Raw genomic sequence first — 18,088 nt, 5'->3', positions numbered from 1 at the left:
CGTTGCGGATAACGCCGTATCTGATATTCGAATTCGAACGCAACAGTTTTCACAATCGTTCCACTGATTTATCAGTATCCGCAAGATCGCGATTCTGGTTCGTCGTGTCACGGATCCTTGTAGTGGCCATTAAAATCGCATCGCTGCTTAACAATACAAATTTCGTGTCAATCTAAACACTTCGCGGATGCCGCGGCACTTACATTAAAATTATCCAGACGTAATCTTTTTTAATAATCTCACATAAACACGCTCGTGCGACAGCCGAACCAAGAAACATTTGACACCTTTCGGGACGTCGCAATATTCATAGCCACTACTGTTATTCTAGTCGAACCTATGGGAAAGCTACTTCCTGTTTAGACAAAGTTTTCGATCAGTAACGCAGCATTTCATTTTATCGCAAGATCGTCGACAATTGACCGTCTTCTCGATTATTTTCTCGCGTTATATGCACACCGTGACAAGTTGAAAAATGTTTAGTCAAAGAGAGAAGTAGCTTTCCGACAGTTTCGTCTAACATTTTGCGGGGGTCCTGTTTCTCGGGCGTAAACGAATGAGCGAAGAAACGGAAGCAAACGTATAGGGAGAACGAGAACGGCCATATTGCGTTTCGAAGAACGCTTTGTAGCTGCTCTCGGAACATATAGATTGTGTCTTTTTAAACAAAGAGAAGATAAAGCCGGTCGCATTCGCGCGAGCATCGTTCAACCGCGGCTATAAAGAAGGTTTTAATAAAAAAAAAAAAAAAACAAAAGAGAGAGAGAGAGAGAGAGAACAGCTTGTGTGTATGAGAGCCTGAGCGAGTGATCGACAATATTGCGAATCCTTACAGGATCCCCTCTGCAAATTGTTTCCCTTAAGATCGCAGAAATTCCCTTTATCGCCGGTCTCCGTGCAAGCTCGTCGCGTTCTTCGTCCGAGCAGTCCTTTGATCCGTTCTCGCAGTCATTTGTCACTGTCTAACCGGAGATTCGAAGCTTCCGCGAAGCTCTGACAATAATTGATCGACGACGGCTCTCACCCTTTGTCTTCGAGATGCTAACGCGACGAGACTACGGGACGTGCAATTCGTTAATCATTACGATTCAAAGGTATAGAAGTTCTCGTCTACGCGCAATAATCCTACGGTTCTCGGTGTAAACGCCACTTTACAACAGTATAAAAAGACCGCTATAGACAAACGCACGTAACCGTGTTATTATAAAGACGCTGGAATAAAAACGAATACGAAAGATGTCGAGTACAATGCGTGTACGAGCAACCGTGACCTCGGGACGATCAGTGTATCAAGCTTGTCCGAAGGTTGTTGTCGCTCTTCAAGTTTTATTTTCGTTTATCGATGCTCGCTTCGATCGTCTCTCGGCTCTCACACTCACACAACACGCTCGTCTCTGTGCTCTGCTCAACGAGACGAGTCCGGTTCTGGCACGCAAAACAGCCTCGATTATGCTGTCGAATCGCAACCCTGAAATAAGCGAGGATCGAAATCACTCACTTAACGAAACCAGTACACTGGAAAGTTGCACACCAGTCTATATTCTATTTTCCTGTAGGTTCTTTCATCACCTGCTAATTTTATTTCTCTTACGACTTTGTGAAGTGCTCGACATTGAAAACTCGATTAATAGAGGGTTTGAAAGCCCCAAATTGTGACGTCATTGATTCGTAAAGGATTTATAATTGAAAATTCAGTCAATTGAGTTGATAAGCTCAAAATGTAACTGGATTAATTCGTAAAGGGTTTATAATTGAAAATTCAGTCAATTGAGTTGATAAGCCCAAAATGTAACTGGATTAATTCGTAAAGGGTTTATAATTGAAAATTCGGTCAATAGAAGGGTTGATAAGCTCAAAATGTAACTGGATTAATTTGTAAAGGGTTTATAATTGAAAATTCAGCTAATAGAAGGGTTGACAGTCCCAAATTGTGACGCCATTAATTCATAAAGGATTCATAATTAAAAAGTCAGTTGGTAGAAGGGTTGACAGTCCCAAAATTGTAAGTCCATTGATTCGTAAATGGTTTACAATTGAAAATTCGGTCAATAGAAGGGTTGATAAGCTCAAAATTGTAACTGTATTAATTCGTAAAGGGCTCGAAATTGAAAACTCAGTGAATAGAAGGGTTGACAGTCCCAAATTCTGACGCCACTAATTCGTAAAGGGTTCATAATTGAAAAGTCAGTTGATAGAAGGGTTGACAGTCCCAAAATTGTAAGTCCATTGATTCGTAAAGGGTTTACAATTGAAAATTCGGTCAATAGAAGGGTTGATAAGCTCAAAATTGTAACTGTATTAATTCGTAAAGGGCTCGAAATTGAAAACTCAGTGAATAGAAGGGTTGACAGTCCCAAATTCTGACGCCACTAATTCGTAAAGGGTTCATAATTGAAAAGTCAGTTGATAGAAGGGTTGACAGTCCCAAAATTGTAAGTCCATTGATTCGTAAAGGGTTTACAATTGAAAATTCGGTCAATAGAAGGGTTGATAAGCTCAAAATTGTAACTGCATTGATTCGTAAAGGGTTCATAATTGAAAACTCAGTCGATAGAAGGGTTGACAGTCCCGAAATGGTGACACCAGCAACCATCCTCGACCGTCTACCATCCAAATCTACCATCTTAATTGCCGGTTTGTCTCGTTGAACAGAAGGTAGCGGAAGCTATTAGTTGAACACCGTACCGCGTCGGAAACGTTCGAATCTGTCCGCATCGTCAGAACAGTTGTCAGTTTTAGTTTTGGTTCCCTTGTGATCGGCGAAAGGCTCGCGTCAGCCGCGGCTCTCCTTTTGTTCTTATAGTTTCTTACACCCTAGAAAACTTGGCTTGTGTTCGAGGCTGGAGGGTGGGTGGGTTGGGGGGGGGGGAGGATAAGGGAACGGGACACGATGATGATGTCTGCGACGAGTCGAAGGTGGAACGCTTGAAATTCGGTGGAAGTGTCGGTGTTAAGGTCGGTCCGGATAGCGCGTGGTTCTGTGAATGTCATCGATGAGAATTATTGTCAACGTCGTTTCAAGGTACGCGAGAAGAAGGAGAAGTCGAAGGGCCCCGAGGGTCGAGGCTGAGGGCTCGTTTTCCTCGAGGGAGAACCGATCTGCTGCTAAAATCTGCAATCATTCAGAAAAGTCTCTCCAAACACCCTTGAGTAACCTCTTCGGGAACTCGGAAGGATTAATTTACTGTTTATAAGAAAGTTTGTTGAGGAAATCGTGATCGATTTTATAGTGACCTGAGGCTTCTACAGTTCGCCATTGTGCCATTTCTACTGTTGAGGCTTCGAGAGCATTCGAGACGCTCATGGTAGCTTCATCAGGGGTCACAAGGCACATCGATACTGTTATCAATTTTCTTTCTTCTTGAGGTGCCTATCAGCGTGTCTTCTAACCCTTGGCGAAGCTACATAGCTGCGATGCTTGTGAAACGTGAGGAAAACAATTCTATAAGAGAACTACACTATTTTCCTTACACTTGAAAGCCTCAACAATGGAAACTGTATAAATAGCTCCCTTACCTGAGCTTTTAATGAAAATTTAAAAAATACGTATTCTAGCTCTATATCAATTGTATATATCCTGAAAGTTTCATCGAAATTAAGCCACGAGCCCTGTCACGAGTTATAAACGATTGAAAATATCAGATAGAATAGAAACACGATGCCTTGCTTCCTTCGTTTTTTGAAACTTCCGAAGCCTGCCCCTTGTCTCCCCGCTAACTGATTTCGATGAAATTTTCAGTACACACATAACTGACATCCTTCTAGTACCTTGTACAAAATTCAAGTCGTTCGGACTCGTTTTTCGAAAGTTATGTTTAAATTTGTGAAGGGTGTGCGGAGACGTTTGTGGCTGATTGTAGATCGAGGAATGCGACGCCATTCAACGCTAGTTCTCGGCTACGAGCATGAGTAACTACTTGCGAATCATCGTCGGTGGAACATCAGCAGAACCACGCCCGTTGGATCGTTTCGATTCGATTCGATTCCGTTTGCTTAGGTTCGTTTCGTTTTCTCGCGTGCGAAAGGGGAACACCTGCCACTCCCGATCGACTCGGTAACCCCCGATCTTGATAAATGTACCTGGGAGAAGCTTTGGATAATGGCGGTCGCGTATTTTCTTCCATTCTGTTTCGTTCGATCTCGCAAACACGCTCGCAAACTCTTTCTTTCTGTTGGTTCCACACACTCATGTTTGTACGCGTTTCCATTGCGGCTACAAGAATATATATATATATGTATATATACGTGTGTACACAGGGTGTCCGAGACCATTCGTCCGTCCCTGTCAATCCTTTAACCTCTTAACCTCTTAACCTCGTCCGCGACTCTCTCTCTCTCTCTCACTATAGTGGTTCGTACCGTTCGAACTAATGCTTTCCAAGGAAACCACTATAGTGGCGTACAGTACTCAAGATGTAAGAACGAATGTTTCAATGAATAAAAAGACAATCGGAAGGAGCTCATTTAGCACCGCTTCGAATCAAAAGCATGTCGTAACTTTCAAATTCAATAAAATCGTATTCCTTGCTACAGATATAAAACAATCATGTAAAATTTGTCTGTCGAAAGACGCGTTGAACCAGAGCATAGTGGTTCTATAAGGAACTCGAAAAGTCTCGACAGTTCATTAGAATTATTCCCATCAAACCACTGTTTCCCATATGTGGACGACTATTTTAGGACACCCTGCGTATACTAGTCGAAATTTCGTTGGGATTGTAATTTGTAAAAATCGAGTCTAAAATGGGGGTGGGGAAGGGAAGAGTAAAATTGTTTGTCAATTCGAGCGCGTTTCCGTCGATCCGATCGATCGCGAATGGCAAAATCGGGAAAGCTCGGTGACGAGCGAGCGATCGAGCAGCGCTCGATTTTCCAGGCTGTACTCTTGACAATAGGTTCGGCATTTGTTCGTCCAGCCTCCGTTGGATCTCGCGCAGACACAAAACCTAGGCTATACAAAAAACGAGAACGACTCTCGCGGCGGCGGGCGTACGCGTCCGTTTTTATCGGCCATTCATCCTCGCGCGGGCGCGGCTTATGCGTACAATTACAATACGAATATATAATAATTATCTATAATATCGTTTACAAGTATTCGGTAGCGTACACACTCAACACGCAACTCGCTTTTGTAATTCGCGGTATAACGGTACTTCGTTCTAAGTTGATAAAAGTCTCTTCTCTGGTCCGAAAAAAGTTACAGATACTTAGGCACTTGTTATCTCATCTAGAATCCATCGTACGAAGAGCAATTTAACGAGTTTCTCGGTTTTTCTTATACCTAACAACGGTAAATCGGAGGAATTAAGTGTCTGTATGTTCCGTGTGTCCGTCTCTGTGTGTATTCTTTTGTGTGTGTGTGTATATATATCTTGAGTGTTTTTGTGTTTACGATAAGAATGAGAGCACGGTTAGAGGGATTTATCGAAACCCCTTCTATCGTCTCAAGAAAGAGAGAGAAAGTATGAGTAGAAAGAGAGAGAGAGAGAGAGAGAGAGAGAGAGAGAGAGAGAGAAAGAAAGAGAGGGAGAGAAAGAGAGAGAGTGACCCGTCGTTTCGAGTCGAACCGGATCGTCCCGAAACTCGGATCCGTTTGGAACTTGGAACGCGCCTCGCTTCTTTACCCGACTCGAGCGAGCCTCGGATCTTGTCCGTTGGATCTCAATCTTGATCCTCTCCGGATCTCGATCGTCCTTGGATCTTGATTTGTCCGCGGATTTATCGATCGCCCGTCGAGATATCGGGTCCCTCGAAGCCTCGACCGGCGTTTCCGCTCGCTCGCCGGGTCTGCTCGCGCTACGTACATACAAAAACGACCCGACCCGACCCGCCACCGGGTACAGAAAGACGAGTCGCGGACGCGGGCACGCGGTCGTTGCTCTCGTTGCTTTATTGCTTGCGTCAACCCGTTCTATTCCTCGCGTATCGGAGTCCTCCTCTTCGGAAATCGAATTTGTTTCTTTTTCTTTTGTTTCTGGAGAATGGAAGCGAGAAACCATTGGACACGACCATACGGAAACCATGCGGACCATTGCGTCAATGACCACTGGACCACCTCCGACCATCATTCCCCACGATTCCTCCCCCGAATCGGTTACACGGCGGTGCTAGAAAAAGAATCGGTAGGAGGATCGTCGCGTCGCTAAGATGGTGGTGGCTGCTGCTGTTGAGGAGGTGGCTGCTGGCCAGGTGCTTGGCCTGGGTAGTAATGGTAACGGGGACCACCCGGTTGTTGCTCCTGCAAAGGCTGGTACCCGATACCACTTGCTTGTTGACCACCTACAGGCTGGTACGGCGGTGTCCATTGTGGATCACCTGTCGCCTGCTGCAGCTGGTAGGTTAACGGTTGACCCCGACGTTCCTGGAGAAGCAGCTGGTGAGCTGCACGGTCCATCTCCTCCGGCGTCATGTCCAAAGCCTCTTGCATCTCCCTCGACGTGTATCTGACGAAGTCCGGGTCGCAGTACTTGCCCAGCCCTTGCTCCACGAGCACCTGAAATGCCAGGTGTTGTATATTAGCCTCTGTATTCCGTCCGAGGAAGATATCCAGTCTAAAATCGATTGAGAAGATTTTAGGACAATTCTAACGTAACATTTAGGGAATTCAGGCAGTCGCTTATGTGTGATTGTTCGATTCGTTCGTCGTTGGAAGGATAAGATAGTTGTCTAAGTTGGTCTGGATTGTCTAGGTTGTTCGGATTGATCTTTGGGAAGACAGCTACGATGCGATGTACTTGATAATAAAAACAGAAAAAAGTCTAGACAAATTCAATCTTGCCAATCTCATAAGGCAATGGGTGCCGATCGCGTTTTATGCTCGATAGGATTAGTATTGACCCGGTAAACAATATACTATGAATTTGCTATCGAAAGTCTACAAATTCCGATGCATCTGTTTCCGCGTTAGGCTCGGTGTTTGAGTGCAAAGTTTACAGTCAAAATTCTATGCGAAATGAAGACCAAATCGAAGCCAAACCTTAGTTTCGTTATAGAGGGTAGGTCGGTCGCACTAAGAGCGGAGCTAACCTTGTTCCAAGAGTGAAACTTGCTTGTAAGAGGGTAAACGGAATTAAATGATTGAAAATATATGAAACTTAGAATTATGTAATTTAGAAGTTTAAATAGAATTCTATTTTTCCTCCTACAGCAAGGTTTACTCTGATTTTTTCGGATATGTACTCGTAGAGCAAGGACTTAGTGCGACCGACCTGCCCTCTACGACGAAGCCAAGGTTTGGCACCAATTTGGCATGGAATTTTGCACGCAAATTCCGATCCATCTGTTTCCGCATTTAGCTAGGAATTTGTCCACAAGTTTTGGTGCCAGATTCATACAAAATAGGGACCAAATACTGCCCCAAGCAGGGTTTGGTACCAAATGGACAAGCTTCTTGCTCGCAAAGTGTGATACAAACATTGCGCAAAATTTGCTCGAAACAGCATTTGGCTAACTGGGGAAGAAAGAAGCTCTAATTGCGATCGAACGACTGGTTATATCCTCGTGACATTCAGATCAGATCCTTTTTCGAAACTTACCCGACCGACGAGACTCTCCGCACTTCCGATCACCTCGAAGTTCGGCTTCCGGTCCGCCGGGCTTCCGGGAAGGCTGTGGGATAGGCGCTCTGCGCCGATGCTTCCGTTACTCTCTCCGGGCCAGGAAACTGACGAACGAGGAGGAGAGCCGTCAAAGGGATTTCGCTCGTCGCGTTACGTTCTGCCACTAACGATCTCGACAAGACGCGCACAATCCCGGAGCGAAAGAAAGTCGTGCGCAGCATTCGGTGCGGTTAGCGCGGCGACAGCCAACATCGGATCGGTCAAAGCCAAGTCAAACGGTGTTAAGCGAGCCAGAACTCGGCAGAACGCATGCCTCGAGCGAGAGCGTCGTCATCATGCGGTACGCGCGTCTCGTCCCATCAGCGTCTCTCTTCGTGTCTGCGTGCGTACGTTGCGAATCGCGGCCGATGCGATCGTGCAGCAAAGAAAAAGCGGCGTGCGATGCAGCGTGCGGTTAGTGCGTTAGTGCGTGCGTGCGCAAAAGAACCAAACTGTGAGTCGAGGACACGGAGACGGTATCTTGTATTGCGTCGGGAACACGAGCAAGTCGCTCGACGTCTGCCCATCGACGCAACAATTTTGGGATTGGGATGCAGGATCAGACAGACTTATGTCCTTTTGACACCGGCTAGATACTCTTTGATTCGTAGGAGATAATACAGTGAATTCTCATTACGAGTCGGTACCAACCTTACAGTTTGGAGTCAGTGGAAGTACCCACACCACCGCGGCCAGGGGCCGAAGCTCGAGAGCCGTCGCCGCCACAACATTGTCGTCTATATCATATTTGGTTTCATTTTAATCAGAAAAATGCCACGAATGTGTTGGTGAAAGTTTCATAAAAAAATAAAGAAGTTTTGTAATTCGACTAGCAGTGGTCTTCTGGTCTCACACCGATATAGCCGACAATGTGTAGCACACTCCTCGGCGGCGACGGCTCTCGAGCTTCGATGTCCGTTTCTCCGTGCAACATTGTATTGGAGAAAGACATTTTCTCAGTCTTCTTGTCACTATCGCTTAGTGGTTTTTGTGACTTATAGACGGATATGACTCTTAGGTTTTCAGTGTGCCTTGCGTATTTCAAACGCGACGCTCGGCGAGAACCTCCGATTTCGTATAAGAGTCAGTCACCAGAACGGCGGAACTGACTAGTAACGAGAATTCACTGTATGTCCTGTTCATAGACAATTTTTGATTTTGCGTAAAAATCTGCAGTCTAGTAATAAGTGAAAAGTGATTGGTGAAATGCACCATTGGAATTCGAATCTTCAAAAGTTTGGTATGATCGAGACAGTCAAGCTTTACAGTGTTTACTCTATATATGTCCCAAATGCCTCGCTACCTCGCGAGGGGCAAGAGCTCGACGGACCTCAGCCGCCGAGGAGCGTAAAGTCGCGCGAATCGAAGAATAGCATATCCTGGCCGATATATGTCAGTGGCTAGATCTGTGTTTTGGACATGTATCGAGTAAACACTGTATTCCGCGTTTTGACGATTTTCGACCACTGTGCGTCAGCTCTTGCGACTTGCACTGAACTATAGGTCTCATTTCAGGAGGAAGAGGATTTGAATGGAGGTAAGAGGAGCTAAATGGAGCGGCGAAGCATTGGACCAGGATCAGTTAGTCACCTCTGCCGTGGTAAGAGGCCCGATGCGGCAGGCAGGAAGAGCAGTCGCGGCACTGTCGCGACTCGACGTCCGCGAGCAGGCCGGCGACGGCGATCGTCTGCGTCTGGGCGAGTTTCAGGCCGTTGGCGACGGTCCGTTTCCCGTCGACGTTCAATGCCGACGCGGCCGAGCTGCTCGACTGACCACCGCCGCCGCAACCGCCGCCGCAACCGCTGCCCGCGGCCGTCCGTCTGCGGAAACTCGGCGGCGCCGATTTCCCGACTAGAGGGAGATCGCGTCGGTCACGAGCACGGGAACGAGACACCACGGACGAGTCCTGTCTGAGAGACCCTCCCCGGCGGCGTCGCTTCAGCTTCTTCGAGCTGGTCCAACCGTTCGAGTCCCCGGAACTTCCGGTACCACCTGACGCGCTGAACTCGCTTCCCGCCGACGAATCACCGTCGTCACGATCTACGGCTGCCCGTTCAGCCAACCCCGAACAGTTTAACAACCGTGATCCACCACAGGGATCCGCAGGATCCACGAGTGGATCCTCTGCGGGGTCCTTCGGAGACTATCTCGCCTCGAATTCGCGAGAATGCAACTTTGCTTTTCACATTTTCTCCGGACGATTTTTGTCATTGTATTTGATCACCCTTAACCCTCGGATCAGTTTTTATAAATGTACAATCAACGCTGTTTCGGTCCAATCGGTGCTTTGTTTATCAATTTTTTAAACCATCTTTTTGAGAGCACTCCTCGCGGATACGTTAATCTTTCTGTTGTTCCTCATACAGCTGCTGTCTAGTTTATCAATTCGCCAGAAATGACGACTTTGATACTGCGGGTCAAAGTAGACCCGGATTCCGCTGACGAAGGGTTAATCAAAAACTTGTTTTCCAGATCAAGTATTGTACAGGAAGGCACTGTCCGTGGTCGTAAAGAAGGCGTCTGGAACGAATGTGTATACATAATTTTGCTGTTGGTCGAAGTGGCAACGTCAACGAATTAAATTATGAACAGGTAGGGCCTCCTTTTGCCTATTGTGCGGTAACGCGCGCCTTGTTTTCAGCCGCAGACAGTACATCGCCAGATTCTAAATCTGTTTGATCGAATACTCTTTTTCAGGTTTACAGAACGGACGACTGAGAACGTTTAGCATTTAACAAACGCGCGTATCATCGATGGGCGAGATAACTCTTTGGCCCGTAACACAAGATATCGAAAGAGACAGATAGAGGGAGCGAGAAGAAAGAGACAGAGAAGATAGAGAGATTAGAGCTTGACAGATGGAGAGTTAGAGAGATAGAGAGATAGAGAGAAAGAGAGCTAGAGAAACATAGAGCTAGAGAGATACAGAGCTAGAGAAATATAGAGCTAGAGAAGTAGAACGCTCGAGAGCTAGAGAGCTATAAAAATAGAGAGCTAGAGAGCTACAGAGACAGGGAGATAGAGAGTTAGAGATGTAGATAGCTGGAGAGATAGAGAGCTAGAGAGATAGAGAAACATAGAGCTAGGAAAATATAGAGCTGGTGAAATGGAGAGCTAGTGAGATATAGAGCTAGAGAAATATAGAGCTAGAGATATATAGAGATAGAGAAATATAGAGCTAGAGAATTAGAACGCTCAAGAGCTAGAGAGCTAGAGAGCTAGAGAGCTAGAGAGCTAGAGAACTAGAGAGCAAGACAGCTACAGAGATAGAGAGATTGAGAGTTAGAGATGTAGAGAGCTAGAGAGCTAGAGAGACAGAGAGTTAGAGAGCCAGAGAGCTACAGAGACAGAGAGATAGAGAGTTAGAGATGTAGAGAGCTGGAGAGATATAGAGCTAGAGAGATAGAGAGCTAGAGAAACAGAGAGGTAGAGAAATATAGAGCTAGTGAAATATAGAGCTAGAGAAATATAGAACTAGAGAAATATAGAGCTAGAGAAATATAGAGCTAGAGAATTAGAACGCTCAAGAGCTAGAGAACTAGAGAGCTAGAGAGCTAGAGAACTAGAGAGCAAGAGAGCTACAGAGATAGAGAGATTAAGAGTTAGACATGTAGAGAGATAGAAAGCTAAAGAGCCAGAGAGCTACAGAGACAGAGAGATGCAGAGTTAGAGATGTAGGGAGCTAGAGAGACAGAGAGCTAGAGAGATAGAGAGCTAGAGAAACATAGAGATAGAGAAATATAGAGCTGGTGAAATATAGAGCTAGAGATATATAGAGCTAGAGATATATAGAGATAGGGAAATATAGAGCTAGAGAATTAGAACGCTCAAGAGCTAGAGAGATATAAAAATAGAGAGCTAGAGAGCTAGAGAACTAGAGAGCCAGAGAGCTACAGAGATAGAGAGCTTGAGAGTTAGAGATGTAGAGAGCTAGAGAGATAGAGAGTTAGAGATGTAGAGAGCTAGAGAGATAGAGAGCTGAGAAAGCTAGAGAGAGATAGAGAATTAGAGACAGAGGAAGAGAGAAAGAGAGAGAGAGAGAGAGTAGATCGTACCGTGATTGCTCCAGACGGCATATTCGTCGCAGCATCCCCTTGTCGCGAAGGAATAGTAACAGCGCGTCCCGTTGGAGGATGAGCCGAGGCTCGAGCTGCTCGTGGCGGTCGACGTGTTCGTGCTCGACGTGCTCGTGCTCGTGCACGTGACGATCGACGTTGTGGCGCTGGCGGACTTGCTGGACTTGCTGGACTTGCTGGACTTGCTGGAGTGTTGCTCGGGGTGCGGGAGTATGCCGGTGCTCGGGGCAATGGACTGGGGTGGGTGGTTCCTTCGGGGTGGTGGCGTCGGTGGGGTCAGCTGCCGCTCGATTCCGTCCTGAAGACTGCTTTCGAGGAGAGCAACCCCAACACCGCAACACAGCAACAGGGCGGCGATCACGAGCGTCGGATAGGCCGACACCCGCGCGAGCACACGAGCACACGGAAAAACGGGCAAAAAACCACTCTCTTAGTTTTGTTAGGGGCTTACTATGCCAGCGCGTGCAACACCTGACCAGAGCCGGATCTCTATGGACCTCTCCTTGTGCACACATCATCATTTGCCACCCCTCCCTTTCCAAAGAAAAGTTTTATTTTATCTTCAGAATCATCAATGAACATCGAAATTGTTATTATTGTCAGCCAGTTCATTACTTCGTCATTGTTCTTTTCATTTGGCCAGAATCTACTGGTCGTGATCCTTTCTTCAACACTTAGAAGCTCCAGTGTATCTCTTGAATGCTCGGCTAATATCGAAATTGTTATTATTATCATCTAGTTTCTGACCTTCGTACCTCCTTCTATTAAATCAGAAGCTGGTAAAGACGAATGTCATTTCTCGGTTTTAAATTGTATGCGTCTGTTGTCAATATTGTACTGTTATCAACATCGAACGGCAACGGGGATAAGATCACCCAACAATGTTTAAGATCAATTTCGACTTGAGAAGTACACAATATGGAGAAACGTGCGGAATCGCTGTATAAATTTCATAGTAACATGAAAATCCTATCGAAATAAATTGTGGCCATTTTCGCTGAGATAGCGTTCCAAGGTAGCAAAAGAGAGTCTTTCGGTTTCCTCGGTCCTCGATCCGGCTCTGCGGCCGATCCGCGTCCTCGAGAACCTCGAGGATCGACCGGATTCAGCAGATTCGTCTCCCTGTTATGCTTCCAGCATCGCTGCGATCATGGTTCAGAGTCCTCGAGGCGCTCGACGATCTTGCGGAGGGCTGAGAATCGCGAGAATCGGTGTCGACCCGTCGATCGGCAGGACGAACCGCATGGAACGGAAGGACATGCAACCGTGCCGGACCAGTCTGGACCCCAGTTCTCGTCGGTTCTCAACCGGTTCGTTTTCGTCAGCTATCGCGCGTTCTATGATCCCGTGGATCTCGTCTCGCTCGAGAACCCGGCGCACGGTTATTATATGTATAGTTGTTAGTCTGGTTACGCATGCAAGCGCGCAAGCGGTTATAATATTAATGCTAATCAAAAAGATCGACTCGTACGTAAAAGCAAACTATTATATCATGTCCCATAGCCCCAGCTTATTGTCTTACCATATTCGCTATTCGGATGTAGGTAGTTACCGCTACCTGGACCACTGAAACGTACGACAGTAAACAGAAGACCGTGCAGATATCAGACATCAACATTAGAGAGAGAGAGATAGAGAGAAAGTGAATAGACAAAGTATAGTGACAGAATGAGAGTTAGAATTTTAAGAGACAGAGAGAGAGAGAGAGAGAGAGAGAGATAGAATCTGATCGTAACGATCGCCGATCGCCCAAAGAATCTGCGTTCTAGCGGAATGATTTCCCGGACGTAGCGAGATCATTGCGACGCGATTGCCATCGATCTTGTTTCGTCGCCGGAGCATCGAGACAACCGAGACGAAAACGGCTGAATTTTCTCGCCGAACTTGCGAAGCCTTCGCGATATTTTTACTATGGTCTTTTACTTACTCGATCACTTTGTACGGAGGATGATGGTACGGCAGCTGCTGGACGGGATTGCCGAACGTGGCCAACGGACGCAGAGGAATGCTTTCCTCCATCCCGGTTGGCTTCGAGTCCATGCCCATCTGATTCATCGCGCTGTCGCTCAGTCCACTGCACAAAAAAAAAAGAAGAAAACGCTTTTGTTAAGCTCTAGTCCTTTCTTTACAGATGTCTCTCGCATAACATGGCAGTTAGGTGTTACAAGATTGATGTCTCAGGTGAGTCTGTGCTACGCGATACGGTTTGTACCATAGAACTAGACTGCGGATTTTATGCGTTTATGACAAAAATGAGTAAGCACAATTTAAAGCAGTATTAAAAAGATTTAAGTGCACCAGCGTATTGGATTCAGTTTAATAAAATAATTAAAAGAAGAAAGAAATTTTTATTTCGCTCCTGTGTCTCGTAATCAATGCAAATATTGTTTATTTTGCATAAAGATCCGCAGTCTAGATATAACTTACAAGGGAGGTTAGCTAAATGTGAACCAGTGAACCTACATTGGATCCAATTTTCCAGTCATTACAATTAGCACCAGCAACTACATTTTTAAGCTTCAGCTCGGAATTAACACTTCGAGTGCTGTGACTCTCGCAACATCTTCAGGTCTCGTGTCATTGAAACTTTCTCGATACTTCGTTTGTTTATTCTGCAATGTTGTACGAGGGATATCTGTAGGTTTGCTCGCGAAAAACTGTGCTGAAACTAACCCTGCTACGTTTGGCACAACCTGATGAGACCTCGCGGTGATCTGATTCGGTGCGTTGTGTCCGCCTCCTCGTCGCAGCGACCAGTATGGCAGAAACTCGATCGAATTCGTCGGGGAAGCCTGCAAATCGGACAACAATCACGTTAGTATCGTCTTACTCGAGCGTGGGTCCACGCTGAAGCAACAACTAACAACCTGCTTCAGCGTGAACAAAATACGAGGTAACGAATAGCTACTGAGGTAACAGAACGTTTGCGAATGGTCATAGCGTTAAGTTTGCTGAACTACCTTGTTCGTGGGGTTCACTTTAAGCGACCTCGCCCTGTTGAAGCCGTGGTGACCTTTCTTCATGCTCAGCCAGACGCTACCGAACAGCCTGTGATTTCTCTGCGAAAGAAAAATCTGGTCAGCATCAACGAGATACGAAGAGTAGACAATCTCGCTGAAGTAGATTTTTCTCTGTCGCAGTACCCTGTGCATGGGCTGCGGATTGTCGTCGAGAAGCTCCTCCAGGTTTCCAGAAATGGCCCTCTTCAGCTCGGGTCCCGCCTCGTGCAGGGTCCTCAGCCCTGCCTGGAGGGTGACGGTGTTGTGGCAGTCTTTGTCGCCGTCCTTCATCTCCTGTTCCTTGCGTTTCTTGAACCGCCGGAAGTAGTCCTGGATCAGGAAGGTCGCGTAGAACTTGCCGACTGTCACCTCGTCGTCCACTGGAAAATCCGTTTCGTTGAACATAACGATGCGAAGGATAATAACTGAACTGTGGATTTTATGCATTTATGACGAACATGAGCAGGTGTAATTTGAAACAGCGAAGACATTAAAACGAATTTAAAAACGTTACCGTATTATGTTTAGCCTGTAAAACATATTAAAAAAGAAAATAATTTTCTACTTTGCTCGAGTTTGTCGCAATTCCAGTAATTGCAGTCCAATAATAACATTTTAAGAGACAGTTTTCAATTGAGGACGTCTGGCAATGTTGGTATACCTCCGGGCGGCGGCACCACTTGATCAAGAAGCTTCGGACTGGTCCTCTTCCAGATCTTCTTGATCACCGCCCTAAGCTCGGTATTAGCGTCGTCGATGTTCCCCTCGGTCTTGATCCTCAACGAGGTCCTCACCACGGCGAACAAGGTCGCGTTGAACAAGACAGTACCGTCGCTGTTCAGCGGCATGTTCATCGACACCAATCTCTGCAGCGTGCGTGCAAAACCGAGTTAGTCGCTGGATAAACCCTTCGACGATCGACGTACGAGCAGATTTCGACAATACTAACTTTGCACGCGACACGATGCGGACAGAGTTTGCCGAATCCCAACGGCGGCGATATTTTTCTGAGAAGCGTCACGACATCCAGATGCTTAATGCGACCCTTAGCATCGGGATCGTACTCGGACCAAAGGCGAATGAACTCGTCCAAATGGTGGGGACCCAGGATCGACCAATCCCTCGTCAGGTAATCGAAATTGTCCATGATTACAGCGACGAAGAGATTGATGATCTGAAAGGAGACGGGTCACCAGTTCAATCAGCCGTTCATTGGGAAATCTGATGAAACTTGGACAGGATCATCTACTCACGAGGAACGAGCATAAAACGTAGAAAGATATAAAGTAGGGAATCGCGATGTCGGATCCACAGCCATTTGTGTTTTTGGATTCGTCGCTGTTAGGGTCGCATTTGGCGTCTGGCTGCGCGGAACAGTCCAACATGATATCTTGCCAAGCTTCGCCTTGAAAGTTGAAACAATCGACGTTGTGATTAACAGTGTACATATTGCGTGTACACTGATGACCAAAAGTTTGGCTAGTGGCTGCAGAATTCATTTTTAACTGAATTCTCGAGCAAGATTTTAACATATTGTCTACCGGCGATTAATTCGAAATTTTTGAAAATCTACGATCTATGGCTAAGGATTTTTTAATAGACGATGCGAGTGGTGAACCAATAACTCACCCCCAATAACGTGATCCAATAATTTCGTTTGGAATTATTATATAAAGTAATGATCGTTAAGCTTCCTATTGGTGCAGCACATTTATTGGGAAGTCTATTAATTGGCTACCGGTAGATAAAAGACAAAAGCCGTCGTTCGACAAGGTATACCCAAACTTTTGGCTTGTGCGTACAAAGTAAATTGTACACTTGTTCGCCACGTACCCGTAGCTGATCTAAACAGGACCAACACTGCTTGCGGGAACGACTGGAAGTTGTTGTTACGATCTATCGACGTGTCGTTGTTGATCGCGATCTTTCCAAACACCTGCAACAGAGAACATGCTCATCCTTGATATTGTCCCTAAGGCTTGCTGTCTTTCAAACTTACAAGTATGACAGTGACTCACCTGCATACCTATTACGGCGTAAATAAAAAATAGCATTATAATGAGTAGAGCTACGTAGGGCAGAGCTTGGAAAGACTTTATGAAGGTCCAGAGAAGCGTTCTGATGCCTTCCCCTCTGCTCAGCAGCTTTACCAGCCGCATCACTCGGAACAATCGAAAGAAGTTGATGGAGATGATGGTGGAGCCGGGCTAAAAGCATCAAGTTTTTGCTATTAAATTTTGTTATTCAATCAATGTCGTTTGCTCTCTTCCGATCAATTTAATTCAAAAGCAGACCCTCGCCTTCGGCCCTTCGAAACGAATTAATCGAGTCAGATTTGTGGTGAAGGATTTTTAACACAATCCATTAGAAATGTATGTCATTAAATCATAAATGTCAATGATTAACTCTGCGTCTACTTTTAATATATTCTGAAAATGTACTATAACACTAGCGTCACGGAGCCCTAAAAATCACAATTTTACATTGCTTTGTAACAATAACAGGAATTAAATATTTCTTTTTATAATACATACCTAAAGAAATGTTGAACGGACTTCGTTTTACTTGTCATTTTGACTGGTTTAAACCTAGTGTTAATGTTCTTCTTCACAAATAGAATTGCTAGTGACTTTTACCTTCCCGAATATTTGCAAATTGATTGTACAAGAATTAATTCAATATTTTCTTTCCTTCCAGGATGATACTTACATTGACCTCCGAGTAAACGATGTCGATGAAACTTCCGAGGACGATGATGAAGTCGAACACGTTCCACGCGTCGCCGAAGTAGTTCTGCGAACATGATTTTCCACGTGAGAAATATGCTGTTGCCAAGCGCTAGTGTAATGGATAACGGTGAAAGGAGATTTCTTTGAGATCTTTTTGGTACCTTAAACCGGAAGGCGGCCAGCTTGAAGACAAACTCGAGCGCGAACACCGCGGTGAAGATCATGTTGAGGACGTCCAACGCGTCCGTGTAGATCTCCGGCTGCCGGTAGAACTTCATCGCGAGCGTGACCGTGTTGATCATGATCAGTGTGAAAATGGTGTACTCGAACGGCTGGGAGGTGACGAACCACCAGACTTTGTACTGTATTCGATGCTTCGGTATGTATCGTCGCACTGGTTTCGCTTTTAACGCGAACTCGATGCAATTTCGCTGCACAGTCAACCAAGAGAATGTATCCCGTAAACAGATCCGTGGACATCCGATTAGAGGAGAGCAGCAAAATTCGGACCGGCACCTAAATTGAACCCCTAATTCGCTACACGTGGTTCGTTAACTCCGCTAATAACCCCGCTAATATTTTTCCTCACCGAGATATATCATATATCATATATCCGAGATATATAAATGCCCGAAGGATTTTTATTGTTGGTTACTGTCTTGGCATTCTTCTTTTCGTGTCTATTG

General features: G+C 45.7%; 1 protein-coding gene across 4 annotated transcripts in view; it reads right to left on the bottom strand.

Annotated features, from left to right (window-relative positions):
* Positions 1-4,347: 4,347 nt before the first annotated feature.
* Positions 4,348-18,088, bottom strand: part of Ca-alpha1d (Ca[2+]-channel protein alpha[[1]] subunit D) — a 66,762-nt gene continuing 53,021 nt past the window's right edge. Inside the window, exons 27-41 of one of the 4 annotated variants that reach the window (XM_076785010.1) lie at positions 17,564-17,833; positions 17,383-17,466; positions 16,692-16,880; positions 16,507-16,609; positions 15,927-16,078; positions 15,623-15,847; positions 15,335-15,539; positions 14,818-15,053; positions 14,635-14,733; positions 14,348-14,466; positions 13,602-13,748; positions 11,654-11,979; positions 9,189-9,644; positions 7,536-7,663; positions 4,348-6,493 (exon numbers count right to left, since the gene is read on the bottom strand). In XM_076785010.1, coding sequence (XP_076641125.1) covers positions 6,143-6,493; positions 7,536-7,663; positions 9,189-9,644; positions 11,654-11,979; positions 13,602-13,748; positions 14,348-14,466; positions 14,635-14,733; positions 14,818-15,053; positions 15,335-15,539; positions 15,623-15,847; positions 15,927-16,078; positions 16,507-16,609; positions 16,692-16,880; positions 17,383-17,466; positions 17,564-17,833 — 3,090 coding nt within the window. In that variant the 3' untranslated portion in view covers positions 4,348-6,142. Of the gene's footprint in view, positions 6,494-7,535; positions 7,664-9,188; positions 9,645-11,653; positions 11,980-13,196; positions 13,241-13,601; positions 13,749-14,347; positions 14,467-14,634; positions 14,734-14,817; positions 15,054-15,334; positions 15,540-15,622; positions 15,848-15,926; positions 16,079-16,506; positions 16,610-16,691; positions 16,881-17,382; positions 17,467-17,563; positions 17,834-18,088 lie in introns of those variants that run through there. The other 3 variants (XM_076785011.1, XM_076785012.1, XM_076785014.1) reach the window with 3 other exon arrangements.

This window comes from Halictus rubicundus, chromosome 3 (assembly GCF_050948215.1).
Source record: "Halictus rubicundus isolate RS-2024b chromosome 3, iyHalRubi1_principal, whole genome shotgun sequence".
Classification (NCBI taxonomy): Eukaryota; Metazoa; Arthropoda; class Insecta; order Hymenoptera; family Halictidae; genus Halictus; species Halictus rubicundus.
Note: the sequence above shows the minus strand (reverse complement) of the source record. Positions and strands in the feature narration are given on the sequence as shown.